Source organism: Strix aluco, chromosome 9 (genome assembly GCF_031877795.1).
Source record: "Strix aluco isolate bStrAlu1 chromosome 9, bStrAlu1.hap1, whole genome shotgun sequence".
Taxonomy (NCBI): Eukaryota; Metazoa; Chordata; class Aves; order Strigiformes; family Strigidae; genus Strix; species Strix aluco.
The window spans coordinates 4636111-4663510 of record NC_133939.1 but is presented as its reverse complement, the minus strand read 5'-3'; the positions used below and the strand labels follow the sequence as shown (position 1 = coordinate 4663510).

The 27400-nt window shown below is 42.3% G+C and overlaps 1 protein-coding gene across 2 annotated transcripts; it reads right to left on the bottom strand.

Annotated features, from left to right (window-relative positions):
• Positions 1 to 553: 553 nt before the first annotated feature.
• Positions 554 to 27400, bottom strand: PCCB (propionyl-CoA carboxylase subunit beta). 2 transcript variants are annotated; one of them, XM_074833500.1, is made up of 15 exons: positions 27188 to 27400; positions 25361 to 25480; positions 22971 to 23039; positions 21055 to 21111; positions 17619 to 17732; positions 15928 to 16038; positions 15478 to 15586; positions 14420 to 14540; positions 10453 to 10534; positions 8164 to 8287; positions 6676 to 6783; positions 3481 to 3581; positions 2190 to 2288; positions 1903 to 1996; positions 554 to 831 (listed from the first exon to the last, which is right to left on the bottom strand). In XM_074833500.1, the coding sequence occupies exons 1-15, from the start codon at positions 27383 to 27385 to the stop codon at positions 710 to 712; spliced, it is 1629 nt and encodes a 542-aa protein (XP_074689601.1). In that variant the 5' UTR covers positions 27386 to 27400; the 3' UTR covers positions 554 to 709. The 2 variants fall into 2 exon arrangements, with proteins under 2 accessions (XP_074689601.1, XP_074689602.1); XM_074833501.1 differs by lacking the exon at positions 2190 to 2288.

Below are 27400 nucleotides of genomic sequence, written 5' to 3'. Positions count from 1 at the left end.
CCCCCCCACACACAGAGAGAAGAATTTTTATGTCCCCCCAGAACTGCCCCTTTTCCCAGTTTGGGCGCATTGTCCTTCAAGAGGAGGGAGGCTCCATCTTCCCTACCCCTGCTGTGCCCACAGCCTGCAGGTCACTGGTGCCAACCTGAGACTCCACGTGGCTGCAGCCAGCACCCAGAAGTTACAACTCACTTCCTCGTCTAGCAGAAGAACAGAACAGCTTAGTCTGAGATCGGCAAAGCCGGGATTCCAGAGCACTGAAATCCAAGCTCAGGATTTTTCTCTCTGGGAGGCTGCGGTGCGGGAAGTAGAGTCAGACTCCGACTCCAAAGGTGGACCCAGGGCTAGACTTGAACTCCCCAGGGGTCTGACTTCTCAGCAGCTGCAGCTCTGCCTGTCTGACCCCCTCCTCCAGGGCCCACAGAGTGAAGTAGCCAAGGGAGCATTTGACCTTGAGCAATCCATAACAGCTCCCTGCAGCGGGCACTGCAGGTTGCACTGATCCTGAACCCACCAGAAAAGGTTTATACAGATGAACCAATAAAACCCCAAATTAAATGAGATACGTACTATGATTTATTAATGCTCATTAGCCAAATCAAAATGAAAAGAAGTATTTCCATTGCAAAGTGGACTGCCACTTAAACAGAGAGTATTTGTGTTCAGAATACCGCCAAGTCTTCCAGCACGGCCAGGCCCCACCTGACCCTCACAGTGGGATATTGGCATGTTTCTTCCAGGGACTGGACTGTGTTTTACTAGCCAGCACATCTAGGTCACGGCAGATGCGCACGCGGGTGGTTGAAGGTTGGATGATATCATCAACGAACCCTGTAAAAAACCAAAGAGACCCCTGACCAACCACGAAGAGTTTGCCTCAGCCTTCTGTTTCTAAGTTGTAATGTAAATCAGCAAAATCAAAACATATCTGGAATAAACGGTTCACAAGTTAAACTTAAGAAAATAATTAAAACTGCCTGAAAAGGAAATATTCCTGTGTCAATAGTTTTTAAATTAGAAACATTTGCTTTTTTAATTTTTCCAAAAGTTAGCAAGCCAAAAAATGTTAAGGAGGGGGCTTTCCTCACTGAGTACTGCACCTGTTACTGCAAAGTTTTAGACATACCATCTCCTTCCATCTACTACTATTAGTCTGGTTTCAAGGTTCAGAAGTGTTGCTTAGAAGAGACATCCTTGGACTGCACCTGCAGGAGCCTTTTTTCTGGCTCAAACAGCAGTAATATTCTACTGCAAAACCAGAGGGAGCAATACCATAAATGGTGGTTGTGGTGGAAAACAGCTTAGCAAAGTCTTCCCAGCTCTGTGGCACTACAAATGGGATTTGAACGAAGTACAAAACCCATCAACAGAGTAAGCCAGCGTAACTGGAAAGGGAGAGCGCTGACTCCAGAGTCTACAGAACTGCCTTCTAGAGCACAGTTAATGCTTCAAAGCTAGAAGTAAATTTCAGAAGTAAAAACAGTGGGAAAATTTACTCCAAAGAGTCCTGGGGAACATCACTGAACAGAACTAGACTCTGACCCCTTCTTAAGGCCACTGGTCTGCAGCTAGGACTGTCAAACAGATCATCAAAACACCTGTACTTTTAAGGAAAAGTCTGAGTTTTGAGTTGCTTTCTAGTATCTACAAAATTGAATATATGCTTTTCAGTGCAGTCCCCACATCTCACCAGTCTCTCTCCATCTGAAGATGTGTTTTGTGTCTAGATGTGTTTTTCCTTCACATGCACAAGCTATGGTTAAGCATCACCTTTCTGACTCAGATACAAATGTCTTGCCTAAATAACTTATTCATTAGCAAAAAGTTTCATCAGTAGCTACAAATTTACTTATGTGCAATGGCAAACTCAAACAGGGGACACAAAGTGGGAGACAACCATACCTCTCATGGCAGCAGGAAAGGGGTTTGCAAACTTATCCACATATTCTGCCTCTGCATTTGCCTCTTTTCCTCTGAAAATGATCTGAACGGCACCCTAGAAGGATAAAGCCTACAGGTCAGTGACAGTAATCTAGCCCATAGAGAGGAAAGCTGTCTGCTTTACCAGCCCCTTCCCCGCCACGGGACACAAAGGGGCATTCAGGGAAGCTGCTTCAGCAAAAATTCCAGTTGTCATCGTCTTGCTGGGCTGTTGCTGCACCCCAGCGTGAGAGTCAGCCTGCACCCACCTTTGCGCCCATCACTGCCACCTCCGCGGTGGGCCAGGCATAATTTGCATCTCCTCTTAAATGCTTTGAACTCATCACATCGTAGGCACCCCCATAGGCCTGAAACAAAACCCAAGGGATTAATTAGGGTGATGTGACCTCGCAGCAGCAGTAGCCTACATTCCTCTTGCAGTTTTTACTATTCCAAAGACAAGTGGCACTAAATTTTACCTGGAAAAGAGCATAAGGGTCTCCGTTTTGCTACAACAATCTCCTAAGACTAGACATCTCTTCACTAGAGCCACAAAAGAGCAAGAAGCGGGCTGTTGGTAACTAAGACCATTCTTGATGGCAGGTAGAGAGGAATCTGCATATGCCTGGAACACCAGGCCTCAACCTGCACCTGCACACAGACAAACCAGTCGGCCCGGTGCTGGGCTCTCCAGGCCAGGGAATGCAGCACTCGGACTCTGCAGTGCTCCCCTCTGGTACTGGAAGTGGTCCAGGGAGCAGTGATGAACAGGTACTGCAGAACTGCAGAGCAAACTGCAGTACAGTCATTTCAAGGCATTACTGGAAACTACAGCAAGGCTGCAAGCCTGGGAAGTAAAGGATGATAACATTCAAAATAAGCAGAGAAAGCAAAGGGACAGAAAGAGAGAAAGTTCTTTTTCTTTTTTACCATGGTAAGTCAAAAACTTATCAGAAATACAAGCAAGAGGGGCAGGCCAGCAAGGAAAAAGCTAAATCTTTTAGGAGCCAGAAGGTCCCCGGAGCTTATGGCAGCATGGTGTCTGATGCCTTATAGAAAAAGAGAAAGGAAGGAAAGTAAGTAGACTATAGCAAAAGTATATGGAAGAGCAGAAACCATGTGAGCGTTAAACCTGCAGACACAGCAGAAGAAAGACAGTCAGCACTCGTTTTGGAAAAGGAGACTGAAGCAGCAAAAACAGAGAAAGAAGATCGCAAAGATTTGCTTTATGCAGATGGCCATGACCTGAGTGAGACAAGCTGGGTGACAGAGGACAAATACTTGACTGAAGGCATTCCAGGGAGAAAGCAAAGAGCAGAAACACGCACTTTCAGAGGAGTGCCGAGACAAGAGGAATGAAGGAGCTGAGGTAATAGTCTGAGAATAGAAGAAATGGCCTCTTGTAACCTGACATGAAGAAGTGTTACCAGATGGGACAAACAGAGATGTGACAACAACAGAAAGCAGAAGTGGGGCAGATGGATGAAGCTTCACATAACTAAAATTGATACTAGTGAAAACAGGAACTCTAAAGAACACCATGGAATTGTGCCAGCTTACCTTTCTGGTGATGATAGTAATTTTAGGCACAGTTGCTTCTGCAAAGGCAAACAGTAATTTTGCACCGTGACGTATGATTCCACCATACTCCTGAGCCGTACCTACAAATGATAAACAATTTTTTTCACTCCAGGGAATTCACAAAACCCCATATGCAATTGTCATCATCCATCACCGGCAGCCAACCTAACAACAGCCAGAGCCATGTTAACGTGCAGGAGAAGGTAATATCCAGGCAACGTTCTCCATAAGATGCCGAGCGACCCCACGAAAAATCTCTCGCCAAAGCAGCATATATTTGTATATAAGGTCAGAACCATAACACTCACCAGATGGTCTCTTCCTAGGAACAAAATACAGTTACATCATTTTCAAGACTCCAAATGTGACTAACAGTGAAAAAACACAACCTAGATTCACTTCCCCAGAAATCCACTCTTCCGAATCCCCTTTTTTCTAGACCATACGGAAAGGCAGCTTGGCTACCATACCAACGACCTGTTCCTTCAAGCAAGCCCAAGATAATGAACGTTAAAAGACAGAGCATGAATTCCTCTGTAAGGATTCTCACCGGAGGTGCTTCTGGAGAGCGGTCATACGCAGCAGATAGGAATGTGTGTCATCCATGCTGCAGGGTGTTCACCACTGCTCTGTCCCAAACACAGCCCTAGCTGAGTTGACTAGAAAACAGCAATCCCGTGGACTTTATTTCTAGGATTTCTGAATTTCAGACCACTGGACAGAACTCTACAAGTACCTTCTAGCAGTTTATCCACCTTTTGCTTTCAGTGCCTGAGATGATAACCTCTTAGAGTACTGTGGGATATTTTAAATGGATTTTTTTAAAAACAGTATGATTTTTAAGTAAAAATTCTTTTGTGAGTTTGTTTTTTTTTTTTTAATAAGTTACTTGGTAGTCTGTTTGGTGGCTTGACTTTAATGGTTCCTCTCAAGGGTAATTTGAGTGTCTAGTAATTATGCCTACACTTACAAATGTCTTTTCACTTTTGGTTCCTGTATTTCCCTCCAGCCAGTGGGACTTATCAAGCCCGCAGAACCTTCCCAGCAGCACAAATCAGAATAGCCATGTCTTCTCACCCCACAAGGCAGCCTGAGCTGGGATGTTCAACCTAGGCCCAGAAGCTGGGGAGCACTCACAGACAATCCAGTCACAGCCTCAGTTTCTAATTCACACTTAGAACAGAGTAGTCAGTCACTTAAAATGCTTCAGGTATAAGCTCAGTTCAACTGTTACCTGAACTATTTACACTGTCACCCACGGCCAATAACATAAACTCTTTTCTGGCCATAGATTCAGTCCCAAACTTGTTCTAAATATGCATTTTTATCCAGCTATAGGATATGAATGCCTTAAATGTCATCTCTGTGCACACCTATGACATTGGGTGTTTGGGTCACTAACACTGTGAGAGGTTTTGTACACCTCTTGTGAGCCAGTGTGACAGATTCTTCTTCTCTACTGAACAGGGAAATGAGGTGATCAACACCCACAGAATTTATTACTTAATCTGAAATTTCTAATACTAATGTACTAATCTTGCCAAACTCCTTAAAATACAACAGTTTAGGATCACTTATCAAGCCTCAGCTCTCTTCTCTCTATCTTTCTCTACTTTTATTTATCTTCCATTTATCTACTTTCAAACCAACATTCTATTATACAATATTAAGTTACGACTTTTCATTGGCTATATGGAAATAGCTTTGTTCTTGGGTTCTGAGCAACTGCCCAAATCTAGATTCCTGTAGTGGCCCCTGAAGTGAACTAAGCCACTGCTTGGTCCACATCAGAGGAGGAGGTGTGTCTGCAGCAGGAGAGAAAGGAGAGAGGGCAAGAGGGAAGAGGAAGGGTCTGTCAATGCCTTCTGTATTGCCTCATCATTAGAACGTGCCCAATACATTGTACTGAAATCAGAACTGGAATGCTGACTGGTGACATTCTGGTGTTTGGGTATCTGTAGAGGCCTTGAGGTAAACTTTGGTTTATACAACAGTTTTAACCTTATATTCAATTGTACGAGTGTGTTTATCAGTATAACATTTATATTCCTCTCTCAGTCTGCTTTCCCATAGGACATTTTAACATTAACTGCTCATATAGCCTATGCTGTCTAATCTCAGACTTTTCCTTACTGATCTACCCAAAGCTTCAAAGTCATGAGCATTTTTATCTGAAAAAAATGCCTTGGAGCATGCAAGAACCTAGGCTTTCAAAGATACAGGGAGGGGGGGTTGTGTGTAACTGAATCAATGGCAACCAAGGACATACTGGTTTTCCCCCCCCTATAGCGTCATCCTTTTACACATTTGGGCATTAAATACATCAGATGAAGCTGGCAGATGAGGTAGATGGTTTCTCTTCCTGCAGCAAAGCTTGGCTAGCAATATGGGCCTCTATTAGTTGAGTAACTCCAGGGCCGAGCAGATTTGGTTGGAACACATCTTCACTCCTAGCACTGCTTTGACCAGTGGCTGCCCTGCCCACAGAAGGAGCAGTGCTGGGGTCTCTTGTAATTCTAGGGCATGTTGGGCTGCTTTCCACTGCCTCTCAGGAAGCAAGAGTCTTTGCAGGGCCTTCTGGTACCACACCATCCAGCATACAGGCATCTAAATAAAACAGTTGAGCGTTCAAAGGGATGTGGAGTCTCATTAAAATAAAGAAAGCAGTGTAACTTCCATAGCATTTATGACAAGGGCAGCATCTCCAGGGAATGCAGGTTTTTTTTCTTGGACAGGCCACAGTTTTGCAGTTGTGCTGGCATTCCAGACAGTAGGACATAGCTTTCTAGAGCATGATATACCCACGCTTGGGCCTGGCAAACTGGCCATTCCTGTGTCTCCATCAGACTGCTAAACATTTCAGCATTAACTTACTGCACGAACTGGCCCTCTCTGCAGTGAAGTCCAGCAGAGCTCTGTGATCTCAGAACACCCTGACAGCAATATTAGTGGCATCATTAGGCACTTATTTCATTTACCTGCAATTTATCATGTATTTCAATACCCTTTGTGATGCCTACTGTACTTGGAATAGAGAATCTCTGTCCCCAAAATGGTACTGTAAAACCTGGCTTATTTAAGTCTACTACAGTAAAGGTCTTCTCACAGAGTTTCTAAACCGTGTTTTTACCACCACCACCCTGCAACGAGCTGGAATCTAACGGCAAGACATACCTGGCAAAAATCCAGGAACATCCACAAAAGTAATCAGTGGTATGTTGAAAGCATCACAGAAACGAACAAAGCGGGCTCCTTTCACAGAAGAATTTATGTCTAAGCACCCTAAAGTCAAGAAAACAGGGGAGGTGTTACACAATTCCAATGATCCAATGGCAGTAATTCAAGGCAATGTCAAAATCACACTCTATTTTAGCTGTATTGTCTTCTTAAAACAAAACAAAAGCTCATCTGTAGATAATGTGGATATTATCTGCCATGAAGTTTTGCTGGTTTAGAACTAAGATTATATATACACGCTACATTCAACAGGCACTCATTTCATTTTTCTGACAGCTGTATGTAGAGGCTTCATACTCCAAAAAGTAGCGGTTTAAATTAATTTATTCTTCTAATTTAAAATATTTTTCTGTAATTTTCTCTTTATTGATTTTTTTCAGATCAGTCATGAAAGGCTACAGAGTTCTCCATTAAAAAAAAAAAGTAACAAACAGAAAAACAAAACACCCAACATTAAATGGTCCACTAATATTTTGAGAAAGATCAGCATTTTTGGTAAATATGCTGCAAAATATTTCTGTTTTGTTTCACTGCCATTTAGAATTACGTGCTATATTAAACTGAAACACATTTTGTATAAAAGCATCTATGGGAAACATTAAAAATCTTTGTTAAAATTGAGAATATCAAATGAAGACTAAAGTAATATGAAAACCCACTGACTGTCTAGTACCTTGATAGTCATATCTTGAAAAGATTACAAAAGAATAGAACATCATACTGGGTCATTTGATTTTCCAAACAAAAAGGCACAAAAATTAAAAACAAAGAGCAAACCAGAAAGTTCTTATTGGTGAAAGTCACTTCAGAAATTACGTAGTTGAGAGAAAGCCAAACCCCTCGACAGTTAAAAAGAGTGATCTTAGCTACACCTACATGTTGTACCCTCAAATCTAAATTATTTGAGGTCAAGAGCCCCACACTTCCATGTCTGAAAGCTTTGCGCTGTTCTCACTATAGCAAGTTGACACACAAAAAAAAAGTTACCTCACCCTACAGAAGGGTTTTAGGCATTTAATGCTATGGAAGGATGCAGCTTCCATATTACGCTTAATCCAGTTAATTGCAAGCTGCTGCCAAATAAGTGGTGGTCTTCTGCCCACCCTGTTTATGTGCTCCTACCACTCCTCTTGTGCTGGATGCAGTAGTCACTTAATTGCCTGTGAGCAAGATCACCTTGTTGATCCACTAAAGAAATTAACTTCTTCAGTTAGTTTTATACCATCACAGCTGCATTACAGTGAGATTCAAGACAAAGAAAGTGGTAGAAAAATACAGTGCGAATGAGTGGAGGACCACATAAAACATAAACAGTTCATCTCAGAGCCAGATAGCCTTACAAAGCATGCAAAAAAAGTCAAAACAGAGAGGAGGCACAAACACTGTTAAAGAGTTTCACACGGGACTCAAACAGCCAACTCTAACCTGATGCTACTTTGGGTTGGTTGCCCACTATCCCAACAGTTCGTCCGTTCATCCTGGCAAATCCAACAACAATGTTTCTGGCGTAGGAAGGCATGATCTCGAAGAACTCCCTCTCATCAGCAATCTGCAAGGGGGAGAGTTTGGTAGAACCCTTATGAGGACAGATGTATATATGTCTATTTATATAGACAGGCAAACACAAAATCAGTTGTATTAGCATCAGAACTTTTAAAACATTTTGGAATTTGCAGAATTAAAAAAAAAAAACAACACAAACACACCACCAAAGGGCGGAGGGGAACCCTTTAGTCATCTTTGCAGGAAGTAACTAGTGTTGCACTTATCAAAACTGCCACTTAAGCATTCCATCAGAGACACTTTTATGACATTTCCTCTGTCATGAGCCTTCTTCCCTAGCTTACAACAAATTAAAACTTCAAATCAGATGTTAGGAACTTCTTCCTCACAACTTAATTATTGGCAGACTACACTTTAAGGAACAGTTTCCAGTGGAAAAAAACAGTACTTCACAGAGCTCAGAAACTCTCCAGTACACATTTAATATATACTCCATTTTTTTGCAAGTTCAGAGAGCTTAATAATTAAGAGAGACCAGCACACTCTGCTGCATCCACCTCCCCCAAAGTCTTGGACAGTGCAGGCAGTGGACAATGGAGAAACACTTTTATCTGCAGAAGAGGAATACACACGCTACATCAAACACATCTATCTGGAACCACCACTCCTCGGTAGCTGCGCTCCTCTCCGGGGTTGAAGTTCCAGCGCGTGCTCTGCAAAGTGACATCCACTGGTGTATAAAGCAGTATCAAAATTCACAGGTTCAAAAGAGATCATAATTATACATGGAGCAGTAGCGACACCTATACATGGCTGCCTAGTGTTTTCGACTAGAATTCCTTGTTTTCAACTGTTTATGACAATTCTGCCTGTACAGACTGCAGTTTGCCAGTCACTTCTGAGACTGAGGCAAATGAAAAGTTGTGAAAAATGTAAGTATTATTAAAGTAGTTTTATTTCTTTCCTTAATACTTCTCAAAGTCTGTGGGAGGGTTGGAGTTGGTTTTTTTTCCTAATTCACTGAAGAATTTTTTTTTAAATGCCACCTTTTAACTTGGAACAGGTAGTACCAAAATCCAAAATGGAAGAATCCAGAGATTAAAAACATCCTGAGCTTGCCTTCTCCACTAAAATGAGTCTAAATGCAGCCAGTTGCAATCTGAAACGCGTTAGCTGAACGAGCCTGTGGGGAGAGACAGTCAAATAAAATAGCAAAAGGGGGGTATTGTAAAGGTCCTACAAACACAGCTGAACTCCCCACCCCTGCCATTTGTCTGGGCCGCCTGTGAAATGGAGTTCTTCCTATCTTCATCAGCACCTCAGAACCCTGGCACACCTGCCAATCAACTTTGAGTGGTAGAAGCAGCGGCTGGAAATTTTAATATTCAAAATTCAGACTCTCAGGGTGCTCTACAGGGGGCTGTAACAGTTTCATGTGATAAAACTTCTTTTACAACCGTGTTCTCTGCCCAAGTGTGTATAACACATTAAGTTATTAAAACTGGAAAAGTGAAGTACTCAAAGTTAGAGAAGAGAACTACCACCAGCATTGCCTATGCTGCTTTAATAAAACTGCCATTATTTATACACTGCAATACTGGCTTTCAGGTTTTTTAAAAAAACAGTAAGATGCTTCCTTCCCTGCCACCCTCCCAGGAGATCTGCCTCACTTAATGAAACTTTAACATTGGAGTTTCCAAGCTTTCGAGTGCTTGACCTGCAATTTAAAAAAAATATTCTGGTACTGTCTGTGTATGTAACTGTCTTTCAGAATAAACAGAGAAGGGTAAATCTTTGAATGCACTACATGTAGTTTATTACCTTTTATAAAAAAGTGACAGAATTCAAGACAGTAATAACAAGGTACAGGGAAGGAAGCAAGTGATAAAACTCAAGACAAGGGGGAAGGGGATTTCAACCCCAGAGAGAAAACTGAATTACAGCATCTTTCATCTGTACAGTTATTCACGGAGCATAAGAAGATGTATCCTGAAAACAAATCTTAGAATTCCTTTCATCTGCTAAGATCTTTTTTCTGCAGTTTTTGTTGTCCCTTCATTCACAGCTACTACACAGATAAAAAGAGTAACTTGTGAAGACTAAAAAATGTTATCATCTTCAGCACCATTCTATTGGTTTCTTTCAATTATTTACACACAGAATATAATACATCCATATTAATCTCAACAGTGCTCATGCTAGGAGACTTACGGAGTGTATGATATCCAGCATATCATAGGCTTTAGTAGATTCAACTGGGACAACTGTGTCCAGCTCAGGAACCAACCGGTCACTGCAGAAAATAAGTAAGTGTGAGCAACAGTGTTTACAGATCAGATGAACACCAAGGCCAAAATCTCAGGCAAACAATTCCACCTCTCTGAGACTTCACGGAAACTGCTTCTCAAATACTGGGAGAAGAAACAGGCCTCTTCGTCTCAGCCAGCTGAGCTTCAGGCCGCTGAGCCCTCAGGTACCAGGACAGAAGCCTGAACGATCTCTTCCCGAAGGAGATGTTTCTTCTACAGGCACCTCTGCTTATGAAACCATCTCCTGGAAATACTCTTTCTCCTCTTTGACTAGAAGAGCCCAACATGACACATGGGGAGTACCGGCAGGGAGCCGGAGGCTGCGAGGGGCAGGGGGTACTGGGTGTGCGGGACACTGCAGGGGGGCACGATGCAGCCATGGGGAAAGGATTTGGCAGGACAAGTGTCAAGCAGCAGAAGAGCCTCCAGCCCTTGCAGCTGGACAGGCAAAACTCTTTCTCCCGATGGCAGAGCAAGGTTTCCTGTCATACACCTGGATCTACTGCACATTTATGACTGATGCTGTCCCTGCCCGCACTATGCACTCGTGATTTTGAATACTCTTAACCAGAAACCTTTCTGTACTTATTCGCCCTGTCACCAAACAAGCAGCGATTCATGGGTGGGGAAAACATCCACTCAGCTTCTTCAGTTTAATGGCTGCGTTTAAAGAATCTTTGCTGTTACTCTGCTTAACACAACAGTGATGCACTTCATGTGGAGCTTTACATTTCACAAAGGGCGGCCTCCCTGTTAGCAGCTGACACCATCAGTTACCTCCATCTTTGATCATACTCACTTCATTAAGGACCCTCAAGTGTCAGCATTCACCGGGTCTTTGGATTCATCCACAGTCCCAGTGGGGGGGTGTCAGTTTTTACAAGTCACCACTGAGAAGGCTTCAGGCAGTATTGCATTTGTGCTACTTGTGCATAAAAATACTGATCTATATTTGTTATAAATGGTGTTTCTGTGGAGTTCTTATCGAATTACAATTTTAACAATGCCATGATTTAGTGCATTTAAAACAAGACAACACAAGGTTCTGGACATCCCATTTAAAAGTGAAGGAAACGATCTGCAGTTTGTCAAAATCAGGCAAAAACTAATAACGCAAGCCCCAGGGCTGTCTCTGTGCTCCCTCACGCACACAGGACTAGAGAGGCACGTCTCCTTGCTGAGAGGGTAAGAGATACATCTATTGATAGAATAAAACTGACAGCAACACTTCAAGTATTTTTTTCCGCATGATTAAGAGTATTGCATGCAAATATTTCCATAAAATGCTATCATGAAACCTTCATCTGGTGAAAGCAACCCATTTTATCATACTAAACCCCAAGCTACAAAAGACTGCAAAAGTCTTCTTGTCCATATGGTCTATGAATGTGCTCTAAGTTCTGTCCATTGCCTGTGGTACCCCGAAGGATGAGGAAAGTGGAAAAATGGAATTATTGCTCCCATAAATTCACAGTGCTGCAAAGCACTGAGGGAAATAACAGCATTAAAATTAACAACCGCCATCAAAATTAAGACTTTACCCAGGATATCACAAGTTTCAAGATCTCCTTCAAATCATCACAGATAACAGACATCTGGAGGTTGCTAGCAGAGTCACTGGACTTAAGAGGTTGAGAACTGTGTTTCTTACAGATCCCACTTATCAGGAAGGAACTGCTGCTCATCATCAAAGCAGTCACGTGAAGCCTGCGACAGCGTGAGACACTGTCACCCAGATTGATACTGGTTTTCATTCAATACAAAAGAGAAACTGTGCTGTTACCAAGAATTGATAATAACCTCCTGCAGAAATTTGTATGTATACTTCAGGCTTTAGAGGAAACAAAATTTGTTTATAGTCAAAGACACACAAAGACAAAAAAAAAAAAAATCACACCACACAATATATCAAATGCAATGAACTAGACCTGCTGCAAAGGCAGAGGACACATTCACCATTAGTCAACTGGTACTATAAGGAACATTCTAACTCTTTAGAACCCAGGCCACTGATGTCAAAAACTCCAACCAACAGAAGTTTCAGCAACCAAGATTGACATTTTTCAACACCACAAAGAACCTACCTACCTAGAGGAAAAAAAAAAAAAACACAAAAAAAACACACAACGAAACAACCCCACCAGCTTCTGGACTTATCAATGAAGACAAAAGCATGTTACATTTAATTTGCATTATTTGTGGCAATTTTTTGTGGTGTGAAAATGATGCTGTAAGAAAGAAATTAGTCTAGAAGAATGGGCTCTGACTGGAGTAGCAGTAAGGCTCAAACATACCAATTCAAAGCCAAAGGTATCTATTAAGATGTCAGTATGTCCAGATGAAATATTACCAGTGTAACCATTAAGACCACAAATCAGAGAAATATTGGAGATGCTGCTATAAAAACAAGCAAAATTTAAAAAAATAGATCTGTCTTCACATGTACAAAGACTACTAAATTGAAGTTGTTAGTAAAAATTATTGAGCATTTATTATACTGTGGTTCTCTAATAAGGTATCTGCTGCCACATCTGTCCCCCTTAAGAAAATAAGGGAACTAGTCTCTTCTACATTAGTAGCTACAATGCAACTGACAGCTTCTCAAGAAAATAAACTGCCTATTATGAGATACATTAAGAAAACCAGACTTTTGTTTCTATAATGGAATTAAAATAGCACATTCAAGTCCATAGAGGGTAATTATCCCAGTACAACTTGTTGAATGCTTAGAAAGAACATGATAACCTCAGACATAATCCTCCAAATTTACCAAATAATGTATTTGCTTTGGTTTGTCACTGTCAAACCAGAACACTCTTCTAGTTTCATAAACTCCTAAAGATCAACATCCTAGAAAAAAATAGGACCAGTAACTACTTGACCTGTCTGACCATTCTCTAAAAGCAACTGGCAAATTTATTTTTCTAATAGCGAACGATGTATTTCAGGTACCAGAGCAGAGATTTGTAAAATTGATCAAAAAAACCTCCCCAAACAAATTGTTTCAAAGACATTACAAAGAACAGTGAAGCATGAAGAGAAGATAAACCTTCCCAACTCACACGTTAAAATCTTCATGTGTGTAACAACCACAGGACATAGATCTTACACATCTGCAGAACTGAAAGGAACAAACTCAGGAGCAGCTCCCATACAGGAAAGGGCAACAACCTCTTAGGGGTTCCCTACAGAAAGGGCTGAACCGGGGGTGCAACTGGATCTTGAGTCAAAATGCCTTCACTCCATTGACGTTCTCTGGCTCTAACGCTACTAGCCAGGCTGTCTACTCAGTCAGTCCCATGCTGGCTCTCTGGCTGTCCCTCTAGCTCTTGGAAAAATTCTCTACTAAAAATCCTGACAATCGACATTTCTCCCCTCTTGAAAGGGCTCAAGTCCTTCCTTTGTTACGTGGCCTACTGTACCATAAGCCTGACAGACGATTACCTAATACATAAAACTTTCTGTCTCCTTTGCCTCCTTGTTGCTTCCCCACCTCTAACCTTAACAGAACTCGCCCTACAGACACAGAACTGACAAAGCAGGGCACGTTTTCTCCACTTCTGTTCACTGTGCTATTCTGCCTCGCTTGTTTCAAGGGACTGTGACAGCCCACCTACACTGAGGTTACTTTTCCCCCTCTTCTGTACACAGCCTGCATAACATTACTCTCAGAAAATAAAAAAGTTACATCAGCGAGCATGTATATATGTACACACGCATGTTGAAACACTCCCCGTATTCACACACCGCAATGCAGAATTATCAGCCAAGATCCAAGGCACAAAACACATTTCTTTACACTCCTTGAGCCAGAGAAGCCATGAAATTCAGTGGACAGAGACCACAGATTTCAGCCAGTCTCCTCTTACCTGGGATCATGGCATTCACAGACTGGAGCTGGATCACGGTTGCTAAGAGGTAAATAATTAAAGAACTCTCGGAGATTAAGTAAAGCGTCTATATCGTTCTCAAAGGCTCTGTGCGCAACTCCTGGAAAGAAACAGTTAAGCAGTTATTGAAATTATTTTTTAAAGGTTTCATTTTCAAGTATGTACCAATACAGATACAAACAACTAATAGCAAGAATTTTTAAACCCAAGCTATTAACAATCAGGAGTTTTAAGCCACCAAATTTGACCAGCTAAAAATATGTAGAAAATGTGTGGCTGTATCAGACTTCCTCCTTAACCGGTCTGGATTGTTGGTCTCGTATTTAAAATACTGAAAACTGGTTTATCAGCTGCCAGAGACCTAGGTGGAATTCAGTCCAGCAATTACTGTGCTGCACTCCGGCTTTGGACTGCAAGTTCCTTTATAAATTTTGAATCCGAGCAGTGTCTATGTGTGCGGTTTTGGTTCATCACCAGTTCAGTTCGGACAGAATTTGAGATCCCACAGTCAGTCATTCTGAGCCTCAAGAAGACTCATGAATCACCAAGTTTTCCCAGAGGGGGGAAAAAACCAAAATAAAAAATAAGAGCTTCATCTCACATTGCCACTCAGTTTACAGTTAAGAAGTTCAATCAATCATGTTAGTAAGCAAACAAGGGATTGTTAAGAATCTTTCAACCCATGCAAATTTCTAGACAACAAACAAAAAAACCTCACACCACCCCAAGCCTGCTTTGCTAAGCCCTGCCCTCCACCAACCTTCCCACTTCTAGAATCTTTTGTGGATTTGCCACTTTCTCTTCCAAATCCCAGAGCTCTCCCACACTCCCAAGTTTTCCTATTTTGTTTTCCATTACTAAGAAGGACTGGCAAGAGAGCCAGAGTAAGATCCTGTGCTTAAGGAGAGTTTTATCACTTAGACTCAAGTGACACTCACGAGTACAAAAATCTGCATTAGACAATCAGCTGTTTAGCCAGAACAACTGTGCCACTTAATTTAAAGAACAGTGTGTTAAGTAAAGTAACCAGCTCTCACCAGATACAGCAGTGTGTGTCTTCGCACCCCCAAGCTGCTCTTGGGTCACATCTTCATTGGTAACAGACTTAACTACATCCGGGCCAGTGATGAATAGATAGGATGTATCCTGAGGGAGGGAAAAAAGCAAAACACAGAGTAAATGCTAGACCAAAGCTGCAAAAGCAGCCAAGAAAAAGCCACTCTAGAGGCCTTCCCCAACATAAGAAAACAGCAGAACACAGGGACAAGTTTCTTAAAAATCCTTAATGCGTTATATTAAAAATCCACTGAAAATGCAATTATCCACAAGCTATTTGGGAAAGTTTTTCTTGACTTTTCATGAAAAATAAGCTTACTCCAGAGCAGGAGACCATCTCAAAAAAAACCCCAAACAAACCCCTTCATGTGGGGTCAGTTTGTGTCTGATCAATCTTACCAGCAGCAGGTCAGGATATACTCCAGCCTTACCTTCACCATGAACGTGAAATCAGTTAAAGCAGGTGAATACACAGCTCCACCAGCACAGGGACCCATAATGAGGGAGATCTGTGGAACTACCCCAGAACACAGAACATTTCTCTGCAACAGACAAAAAAAAAAAAAAAAAAAAAGACATCTAGTTTTACCTAAAAGTACATCTTTAAGTCTGTGCACAGATTCTGCAAGAATTCACAGACAGGGAGAGGACAGCTTGCTTTATTTACTGAGACACAAATATCTGGAGAGAACATCTTGATGCAAATAGAACCAAAATAATTGCATTGCTTCTGTTTTGCTTCTTTCTGTTCCCATACATTTGATTTCATATACCATACAATGACTGCTAAAGAAGATGGAACGTGCGACCTCAACAGATGTTGCAGGGGCAAAAACTTGACTGAGCCTGGAGTGATGAGAAGCGTATGTACCCGAAATGGGAACATATAGGTATGCTATTGCTCAGAGTGGGCTTTACTAACCAGCTGTGGCAGAGATTCTTTTAAAAATCAGATTCCTGCACCGGCTTGAGTTTTACACAACGGTGAATTACGACTGTCCACCAACATGGATGGCATCCTGTCCAAAAAAATATTTACATTGCTCATTGCTCAACTGGATTACAACTGACTTCTGTAACTGTTCAACTGCATCATGCCAGACTGCACTAATCCAAAAGACTGTTAGCATCTGACCGACTTGTCATCCCACCTGCTTTCATTCTTACTGAAAGCACAATTATGTTTGTGTTCTGTGCACTTACTTTGAAGCAATATGTTTTGGTAGGCATATAAAATGTCATTTCAGTGAAAAAACAATCAATAGTGTGTCTAGAGTAAAAATTCTTGTATTAGCCTCAAAAATACTGTAGACAAAACTTCCAGTGGATGTCCACAAGTGGTAAGGTTAACATTGTACTGCATATTGTTCTTTTAACAGAAAGCTCTGACTTGCACCTTTTTTCCCCCCCACTGACCTGCCATCTTGACAGAACAGGTATTTGGTGCTTCTGATCCAAGTTTCTCAAGTTTTCTTTACGTGCATAGTGTTTGATTTACGCCCCTCTTTCTGCAGTGGAAATCTTTCACCTTTTATCACCCCTATTGAAAACAAAACTGCTGCATGAAATTCTTAACATGTCTGTATTTCAGAGGAGACATGCGGACAGCTGGTGGTGAATCACAACCATCAGTCACCTAACAAAACACTCTGAACTACAGCATGCCCACCTGTCTGAAACGGATAAATACCTGACAGAAGTTACGTCCCAACACAGGCAATCTATACTTAGCATAAATCAGAGTGTCAAATAGTTGTTTGGGGTTTTCTTCCAGTCTAGTAAATTGGTTATTCTTCCATTCTTATGACAAAGCTCACCACACAGTGCAGCTTCTACAAAGCTTCTCACTGGATCACTGTGTTTTACAAGGCTCAGCATTACCCTTGTTTATCACACGGGTAAAGGGAACTAGGCAGTACGGTAATTTGCCCAAAGCCAAGAAGAGAACCAAGTCCAGATCTCACAAGCCCTCATATATGCTGCTTTACCCACCAGGTAACACTGGCTGAAATAGGATGACAATAACCTAAAAGTTTACTTACAAATGCAGACTTAAGTAAAGAAAGATTTTGTCTAGCTTTGTTGAAGTCAAGCTTCCTTTGTCATCCAGCAGCCTACTTACCAAAAATATGTCTGCATAGCCTGCCAAGGACTCCACTCCCTCCTGGATACGGGCTCCTCCAGAGTCATTCAGCCCAATCACAGGTGCTCCAACCATGGCAGCTTGATCCATGACCTAGTGATGAATACAGACTCCTCATTATTGACCTAGCTAAGCTAAAACCCCTAAGCAACCAACCCCAAAATGTACACCCCCGAGAAAAAAGCCCGTATGTGCCAGAATTTGAACTGCCTACACAGTGCTCAGCTTCTCCTTTATCTGTATTAACTATCATAGTCACTAACTGCCTACTGAGGTATCATGCTTTGACTCATTCAGACTGGAGGTTAAGAGATACACATCTAATCCCTCTCATGACCTTTAATACTTATCTGCCTTACCAGCTGTTCATCTCCATACTCACACTGCCTTATCCAGACCCTGTGCTAAGTGACACAATCACAGGGGTTTGGACCAGAGAGGACCAATCTATCTCTGTCCATAAGAGGTCTCAACTGCACCTTAAACACTCCCTCGTACATGTCTAATCTGATCGTAAAAGTTTATTGCAGTGGTGACTGTGTAATCTCCCTAAGCAGTATATTCTAATGCTTGATTATCCTTCTTAGAAGTTCTTTGAGAAGACTAAACTAAATCTTTCCTCCAGAAATTTAGGAACATTACTTCTTTCTTCATGTACAGTAGTCAGGGAGAGCAATTAACTACTACTTTGTCTCCACCTTCATAAACATTCAGGTACCCCAAATCTCCCTTCAGTCTTCATATTTCCCTTCATGTTTCTAGACTAAGCACCATCAATTCAGTCACTGTTCTTTGTACATCCTGTTTTCCAGATCTCTGATCATTTTGGGTACTTGCCTCAAGATCATACACAATACTCCAACAGAGGCTTAAGTGGGAGGATTGAGTTCCTTACATTCCTTACATAAAATATTCCTGCTTACTGGATCCCAGTAAAATATTTGCCATTTACATAACACTACAGCACTGGCATATTATGTCAAGATTTGCTTTAGCTCTAAATAATCTTCTGTAAAACTACATATAGTCATTCAACCCCCATTTTGAATTTTGAAGTTGCTTTTCCCTGTCTGGTATTAGCCCTTTCAAAATTATACCCTATTTCAGAAAATCTTCAACTTATTAAGATTTTTAAAACTTCAGTCCTGTCTATCAGAATGCTTGCAGCAACCTTGAATTTTATACTGCCTAGAAACACAGTAACCATACTCGGTCCCACTCAGATCAGTAGTATCTTAGCAGTACCAAAATTCCAGCGTGAACATGAATCGGTGGTAACTGCCTCTGTATAGTTCTAGAGTGGCTTTGTTCCTACTTGCAGCCATTCAATGTAAAACGGGTTCTTCATGCTTTGCACCTGGATGTCCATTTAAAAGTTGAAATTTTGTGGTGGCAGACACACAGAATGACTTTATAATTTAAATACAATCCCACATTTAAAAAGCATCTGTACGGATTGCAAACAGAGGCTCTGTGAGCCACAAACGGTCTCATTTGCTTACGTGAACGTTACCCAAACCATCAGCAAATGCCTTATTAAAAAAATCAGTTGAGTTGATATTTACTGCTTCTTCCTAGAAGGCCTGTTTTCCTATTAAGACAGGTTAGTGAAACAATTTTACTGACACATTTTGCTGTTTTCCAGGGCCTTACATATGGTATAATTATTTATTTCAAGGCTTTTCTAGACACTGCATTTCTTCCTAAAACACACATGAATATGCACATTCAGACTACTGAAAATGTGTTCACACATTTGAGGCCAGACATTTTTTCACCATACCATTATTTGTAGGGAACATTTCAGGATTCATTCTCAAACACTTTTCTTCATTTCATAGACTCAACAATTGTCTTGAAACATGACAGCATAGATGCACACACGTATATAGGCTTTAAAGTGTTCCCCACCACAAGCAGGCAACTATTACTCTCAAAAGAGCCACACTAAGTCTCTGCTGCTTCAGGGAAACCATTACAAGCATTTAATGTGGTCTGAGAGACCACAAGCCCCTTCTGCAAAAGTAACCAGCAAACTGTAGCCCAGACCTACCTAGCTTGGAGCTTTGCTGCAAGATGCCAAATACTGCTACCTCTCTGCAGCTCCAAGAAAAAAAGTCCCAAATGGGAAAAGATTACCACCAAAGGGGCAGATGTCCAGGAAAGCAACTTCTCTTCCATGTTCCATGACATTTTATATCCCTTATCCCACCAATAAGGTTTGCAGGAGCCAAGACTGTCTCTCTCAGAACAGATTTCTGCTTCCCACAATTCAGCCCCATCAGAAGAACTAAGGGAAGTGAGACAGATATCACACCACCCAGCCAGGCTTTTCTGAGCTCCCCACTGCCCAGGCTGCAGCCTCAAAGACTCTGAACCCAAAGCAACTGATACATCCAGAGCCTTCAATGTTTGGAGCCTGCCACTGACACTGATGCCAACCAAGAATAGCACCAACTAGGAAGGACTCACACTTTTTTCCAGTTCTGCTAACAGCATTCTCCCTGCTTCTTTAGAAATAAAAGAAAAACAGTAAAAAGCATCCCAATATTCCAGTACCATTACATCCCTTCAACACAAAGAGACATTGCAGAACTCCAATGTAAAAGGGTAATATCAATTCTTTCCCAATATCAAGACTTGGTAAAGCCAAGTAGTTATTATCCAGCCCAAAGTCTTTGTGTTTTCTAGTTTTATACCTCCTCACTGTTGAGGAGCCTATGCTAAAAAGTAGTTCCTTCCGTCAGGAGAAAAGGCCCTGTGCACCAAAAACTTTGTTTCTGATTCCACAGCAAGAAAATTCAGGGAGTTTTCACCAGCCCACACCACTGAACACCCATGCATGAAAAAGTTCTCTTCCTCCCCACGCCTGTGATTCAAACACCAGCTTTTCCAGTGAGACAAGCAGACAAACAAGAATGAATAGCCACAAGTGCCTGATAACAGCAGCTCTGAGTATCAAGGTGACCTCCAAGTTGTAAAACTGTTTCTCTTCAGATTGTTTACTTGTTACATTTTTTATAAATATTACACACTTCCAAATAGCACTGTTTATAGGGAAAAGTTTCTCCCAAGTCATTTCACATTTCTCCAGGAGACAATAGCTAATTAATTTATATTTGTACTTTGCAAGTCTCTCTTGTCTTTTGCAGCACAGTAGAAAAGGCAACATAAACAAGGTGTATATTACCTGGAAAAGCTCTCCTATACTTGAAAAGCTTCCACGGGGTACCTCTCTGTTCACCTGCGCTCTCACACCTTAACTGGAGGAGGCAGGCATTTTCATGTTCCCATGATATGCACCAGAGTCCACTAAAGTCAGTCACAAATCATTTTCTCCAAAGTCATTAACATGACAGATTGAAAAAAGGATGCTGACATTTTTTTGGGTTTATTTTCCCCTGTGAAATATTACCTTGCAGATCTTCTGAGCATGAGCTCCAGATAAACTGCCTCCAAATACAGTAAAATCCTGGAGGGAAAACAAATTTTCAGATTAGGGAAAGAATCATTTCAGTAAAGTGTTGTAAGATGTTGCAAATAAATAGTATAATCCTACAACGCTCTGTATTTGGTATGCTGCTCCAAAACAACCCAACTCCCTTAGTGCAGCCCGCAGATCGATCCTGTTCAATCCAAGCCTTTGCAAGGAAAAAGATCTTTTATATGCATTTACCAGTGGATTCCATGTTAAAAATCACAAATCACTATGTCTCATTCATTTTTTTTTCTTCCTTCTCAGAAACATTCTCTCTTTCTACAAACGTATGTTCCTCTTTCATCAACATTATCATTACTGAAGTAGTCTGGAGAAATTTCACCTGTGAGGAGGGTCCCACTGCAAGGGACAGCAGTAAGATATGCCTGCAAACAGGCAGAAATAAAAACCTGAAAATATTTCATTATTCTCCTGAATTATGCTCCAAGACTGATTATTGTTTTATGGGTGCTGTAGAGACTATGTCAGCCAAAACTGACTATTGGTGCTACCCCCAAGTCTGAGCAGTAAGATCTTTAACAAGGAACACAAGGCCCTGGGACTGATCCAGAAGAAAAAGGGGACATTGACACCTACAGGCACCAACAGAACCCAAAGCTGGCTTCTGATGAGTTTCTCTGATGCATTCCCACTGAGCCTTACTCTCAAAGAAGCTCTAAAAACTGTGTGGACAGAAAAGAGCATGCCTATGACTAGCAGTTGAACCAAAAAGGAATGAACACCTCAGACAGCAGTTCAGCTGAGAAGGGAAAAAGGTCTTTATAAAAAAAAGAGAGGTGCATCATGTAGGGGCACATTTAAATTCTTTTCATATAAAAACTGCCCTCTACTCATGTTCTTCTAAAATGAAGGTTTGTGTTCAGCTCCTATCTTATGTTCAGGCCCACATAACAGTGTCCTTCCTCGGAAGGACTATGTATCCAAGACAAAAAAAAGGCAGAGGGTACGACTTGCTCCGAGATCACACAGCAACAATCATTTTGGCCATGATCACAAATTGAACAAAGGCTACTTTGTGGCCCACAACAGAGAAGCAGTTACCAATGATCTGAAAGAAAGCCTTTCTTTCAGAGTGTTAAGGCTAACCAAGAGAAACCTCTACCTATGGTGTTCCCTCTCAAATATTTTTATTTCAATATAAAAAGTGTATTTTAACATAAAAAGTGTATTTTATCTATCTATTTATATGCTATCACAATCCCTTCAACTAATCAGAGAGTTGGAACCTGAGAAACAATTCAAGGTTGCTCGAGTGCCCTGTCACGAGCTCCACTCATTGCAATTCCAACTGCCATCCCCAGCAAACAGCCCCGACTCCGCTGCCCCAAAACCCAGAGATGGTTCCCAGAACTCGCAGAGCCCTCCACTGCCGCTCACGGGTCTCCACACACCCGCGGGAGCTCACCCACACTCATCCAACTCCAGGGATGGAGTCAAAGCTTGCGAGTGCTCAGTGATTTCTCCATTAATTCACTTCCTGGTTATCAAAAACATGTTTTGGGGGGACTCCTCCAATCTCTCAGCATATCAATATCCAATAAAGTATTAACAGTTTGCTTTTTCAGAACATTCCCTCTGGCTCTGCGTTCTTCACTCTTTTCATCTCACCCTTGTCACAACTGCATCTATCACCCAACACAGTTTTTAGAGGTGCTTTTTTGCTGCATCTTGTCTGAAGGTGTCCTGCTTCCTCCCACAGGATGTTATACCTATATTATGCTTATTGATAGAAGGTGAACAGGTAGGCTACTACATGGTCACACTGAACTACTGTGAATTTATTTCAAAGGATAAGTTCATGCTATTTAAAAAAACAACAAGCAAAACCATACCTGACTGAAAACATAAGCCAGTCTCCCATTAATCCGTCCACGGCCAGTCACCACGCTGTCTCCGGGATACTGCATTAAAACAAATTCAGTAAAAATAAAAATTAAAAAAAAAAAAAATCAAAGCAGCAATGACATCCACCAAAAAAACCATATACTCAGTCGAAGGAAAGACTGATTCTCCGAGAGGACTGGTCCTTCATGTTTGCAGTGGAGGCTCTGGAAAGATTTCCCCCAGCCCTGGAAAGGAAAACTGGAGGTACTGCACATACTAGAGGTATGCACATATTAGTTGTGTGTTAGCATAAAGACTAGTGAATTTTGCAGTTTCCCCTCACATTTCAGCACATCTGGAGTTAAGGCAAATCATGTCCTTAGAGGCAGGATGTACCTTTTATTAAGACCAGCTGATGTTTTTGAAAGAATGGACACAGCACACAAACCTTTCTTGAGGCGTTGATACAGAGGAAAAAAAACAACCTGGGAAGGTCAAAAAGTATAGTTACAGTCACCCCAAGTACTTCAACTTGAACTGTCCTATTTTTTACTCTGTAAATAAAGGAAGAAGAAAGAGGTGAGGAGGAAATGGAGCCTGTGAATCTTAAAATCTGCTTATCTATATTGTCTCTCCTTTTAGTAAAGGAAACATATAGAAGTCTTTCAAGAGAACAGTAGAAAAGGAACTTTACTGGGTTGTCATAAAGGAATTCCATGCATTTAAATGCTTTTTGCAGCTTGATATTTAAAAAAAAAAAAAAAAGAAAGAGTGTATCATAAGGTCTACTCTGAGGGCCATTTATGCTCAAGGTGATCTGTTCTCAGGAAGGTCATACCGGTCTGGGGACTTTTCTCAGGCTGCACAGGCAGCACCGCTACCAACTCATGGTTCTTGGCACACAGAACAGCAGGAAACACACCTGTAGTTCCAGCCACAGTCTCACACAAAGGACTCCTAAAAGCCCAAGCAGCTCACAGAGTGGTCTACAAGTCTTACCCTACCTCCAGAAAGTTCCAGGAACATAGAGAAATTCAATGCTAAACTAATATTCCAGCTCACTGGCCACAGTTAGGTCATCTGTTGTGAAACTGTGCTCTGTAAACACAATCTGCAGCTCACTGAAAGGTGAATTCTGAAGGACAAGGAAAAAAGTTAACCCTCTTGTCACTCGCAGGACTTGGCTGCTCCTCCTATCTTCAGAAACAGCAATTTGTTATCAGCACTGTGGGATGCAGCGTCGAGGAGTATGAGGAGAGGCAACACAGCAGTTATTTCAGTTTGCTAGGGAAGAGAGTAAAAAATGACTTAGGGAAGAAAAGACATTTGCTCCTACACTGATTGAGAGGGGAGAAGGTCTAGCATGACATCCTTCCTGGCACCAAGTCCCATCAGTCTCCTGGCTACTAGAAGGAAAACAAATCCACCTTTGCCAGTTCCCAACGCCCCAGCTGCTCATGGTGGAAGCCTGCTGATCTCCCTCACCCCTAGCATGCAGCCCTGCAACTTGATGGACTGAAAACCAATGAACTGGTTTAATAACCGCATAAACAGAACTTGCAGTCATTGTATGCCGCATGGAGCAGCGGCAGATACGCAGCAGCTTCTCACCGCACCCCAAACCAGAATACTCCACAGCAAACAGGGCCTTTTGCTACAGGAAGATTCACACTGAACACCCACACCTGCACATCCCAGCGTGTTCATTGGTCCTTCCTGTAGTAAATCGCAACAAAATACTTTTCCCACGTAGTAATTTATCAGGCATCAATGTTATGGTGAGAGACTTTGGGACGTCAGAGATTTTCCCTCTACGTGATGAACCTCATGTACCATGTTGGTTTAGGATACATGGCCCATATATCTGAAAACTGCCTAAGCAAGCAGATTGCAACTTGCTAACAGACCAGTATGAATGTTTGAATTTCCCAACATATCAGATGTTCAGGCCCTAAAGGATTTTATGACTCTATAGTTTGGCGGGCATAAGTATGGATCTGAGTTATTTCATCCTATAACTCTAATGGTACCTATAGGGACGCAGAAGTATCTACCCGTATTTGTTCTTCCTATCTGACTTGACTGACAAAGTTGTAACTACAAAACTCTGCAGTATCCTCTGTTAGTTAAAATACAAATCTAAGACAATATCCGGGGAGGTGTTTGAACCAAATAGATGACCTTATAAGAAAGGTATCAAGTTTAGACAATGGAAAAGTAAACCATGTAAGCTGTTAAATGGAAACTGAGAGTGGTAAGAGGAAATCTGCAAAACAAAAAAGCAAGAAAACAGAACAAATAAAAGAAATTACATGTGAGCAGAAGAGCCTGTTTTCAACCAGCTGGCTGGCTAAACAGCAGAGGACAAAGAAACAAGAGTTACATGAAATAAAACTACCTTATTCTTATTAGAGTCCATCCCAAAGTCAGAACATCTGTGTTCCACAAACATGTCATATTCATCAAAACTGTCGGGGTCCAACAGCAGAAGAATTCGTTCTCTTGCTGTCAGCTTTCCCTGAAACGGAGCAAGCAACAATTAACACAGCCATCAGGTGGTTCTGGCTCTGTTTACTGACCAACAGCGGATGTAGTTCAATCAAACATAGCCTCACTTGATCTGCTACATTTGGCCCATTAAGCAACTGCATGCCCCCAAAGCTGGAAATAGCATGTACAGTGATTATCCTCCTTAAAAACAAACATAATGCAAGCCAGACTTTGAAAAGAAGGCTGACTATTGGAGCAGCACTACCACAAGATAAAGGAAACAATCTCAAGAGTCTTTTCAACAAGATATAATAGCATCACAGCTATTTTTGCCTACACATTTGAATGCCACTATTAAGGCCTTTGTTCTATTCTTAAACATGGAACCCTTCCACAGCTAAGCCAGTCCTTACCAACAGTTCAAGGCTCAATTCACCACACTCGGTATTTGGCTGCAGCAAATGAGAGGAAAAAGGAAATGCGACAGCCTGCACAGACTTTTCTGACAAAATCCTTTTGTTCTTTTTTTCTGTTGGACACTGGTATGGGCAAAAGTAGAGTAAGGGCCAAGAACATAATCAACTGACCAGATATGTATGTCCCTTGCTCAGTACTAATGATGCCATGCAGTAATAAATGATCGCAAAGTTCTTTTTATCTTAACCTTCCAAACAAATTTGTTATTTCCAACCCAGGTCTACAAAGGTCAGGGTACCTGGGTTGTCTTCTTTAGGGGATGGTGTGACCCTACCTTAACATGATGTTAAAACACAGCTCGGCTTCGCTACAGAACTTCTGAGTGGTAGGTCAAAGAGCTCATGAAAATCAACAAATGCAGTAAAGACTAATGTAAGCCATAGATTTAATTTATACAAAACATGGTATGTTTGAGGCCCCCAGACGTGCAGAAATGCTTGCATATTGGTATGCCAGTGTACTAAACGTAACTCAGTGAGCCTGTAACTCTTTTCAGATGTTGTACAACTGCAGGAGGGAAACTGCTGACAGGCGAACTGATCATTCATGTAGTCTTCAAGTGAACAGCTGTTATTACCTCCTTGATGCCTGCAAGCCATCGTGGTACCACTAGGTCCTTGCACTAAACTGAAAAGACATCCCAACAAGAAACAATTAACAGAAATCTGAAAACTGTGTTGCCACTCCCCTCAGCATTGCCTAAGTTCTGAACGATAGAGACAAGAGGCTAAAAATCCAGCTGTTGCCATCCTTCCCATCTCTTTTCCTCTGCCTTACTTCTACTCTTCTAGCTCTTTGCTCTCACCTCTTAGATCAGCTTAGATTTGCAACAGCAGTGGAAAAGATGCCGCTGATGTGCCTCCAAGCCCACTGAAACGTTAAGCAACCTAGAATTTACCGTCACACGACGGGCAGAAGTTGCAACTTTTGTCTACGCTCTCCCTCACGCATTAGAGCCAATCTCGGTGACACAGCCGCTGGAAAGGAACTGTTCTTTTTCCCGCCTGCAGTAACAGGTAGCGCAGCCTGTGAGGCCCCTTCAGTAAAGCTCCCCCGCCGAAGGGCCGCTGCCACTCAAACGCGAAGCCGCCCCGGGTTCCCGCCTCGGACCGCGGGGCCCGATCCGAGGCCGGAGTCTGTGGGCCGCGGGGACTGTCCTGTCCCTCCCCGCCCCGCCCGGCCCGGCCGTGCCTGCCGCGAAGCCCGTTCCGGAGCCCGGCGGCGGGAGGGGCGCTTCTCCCCGCCGCCCGCGGCTCACCCGCTTGTGCTGGGCGTCGATGCGGGCCTGGCCGCCGCCGAGCAGCGCGGCGCGGCGCTTCTCCTCGATGCGCTCGGGCACGGAGGGCGGGCGGCCCCCCGAGGCGGGCGGGAGTGTCCCCGAGGCGGGCGGGAGACCCCCCGAGGCCGCCCGCCACAGCGGCAGCGCCGCCCCGGCCGCCCGCCGCAGCGCCGCCATGTCGCGAGCCAGCCG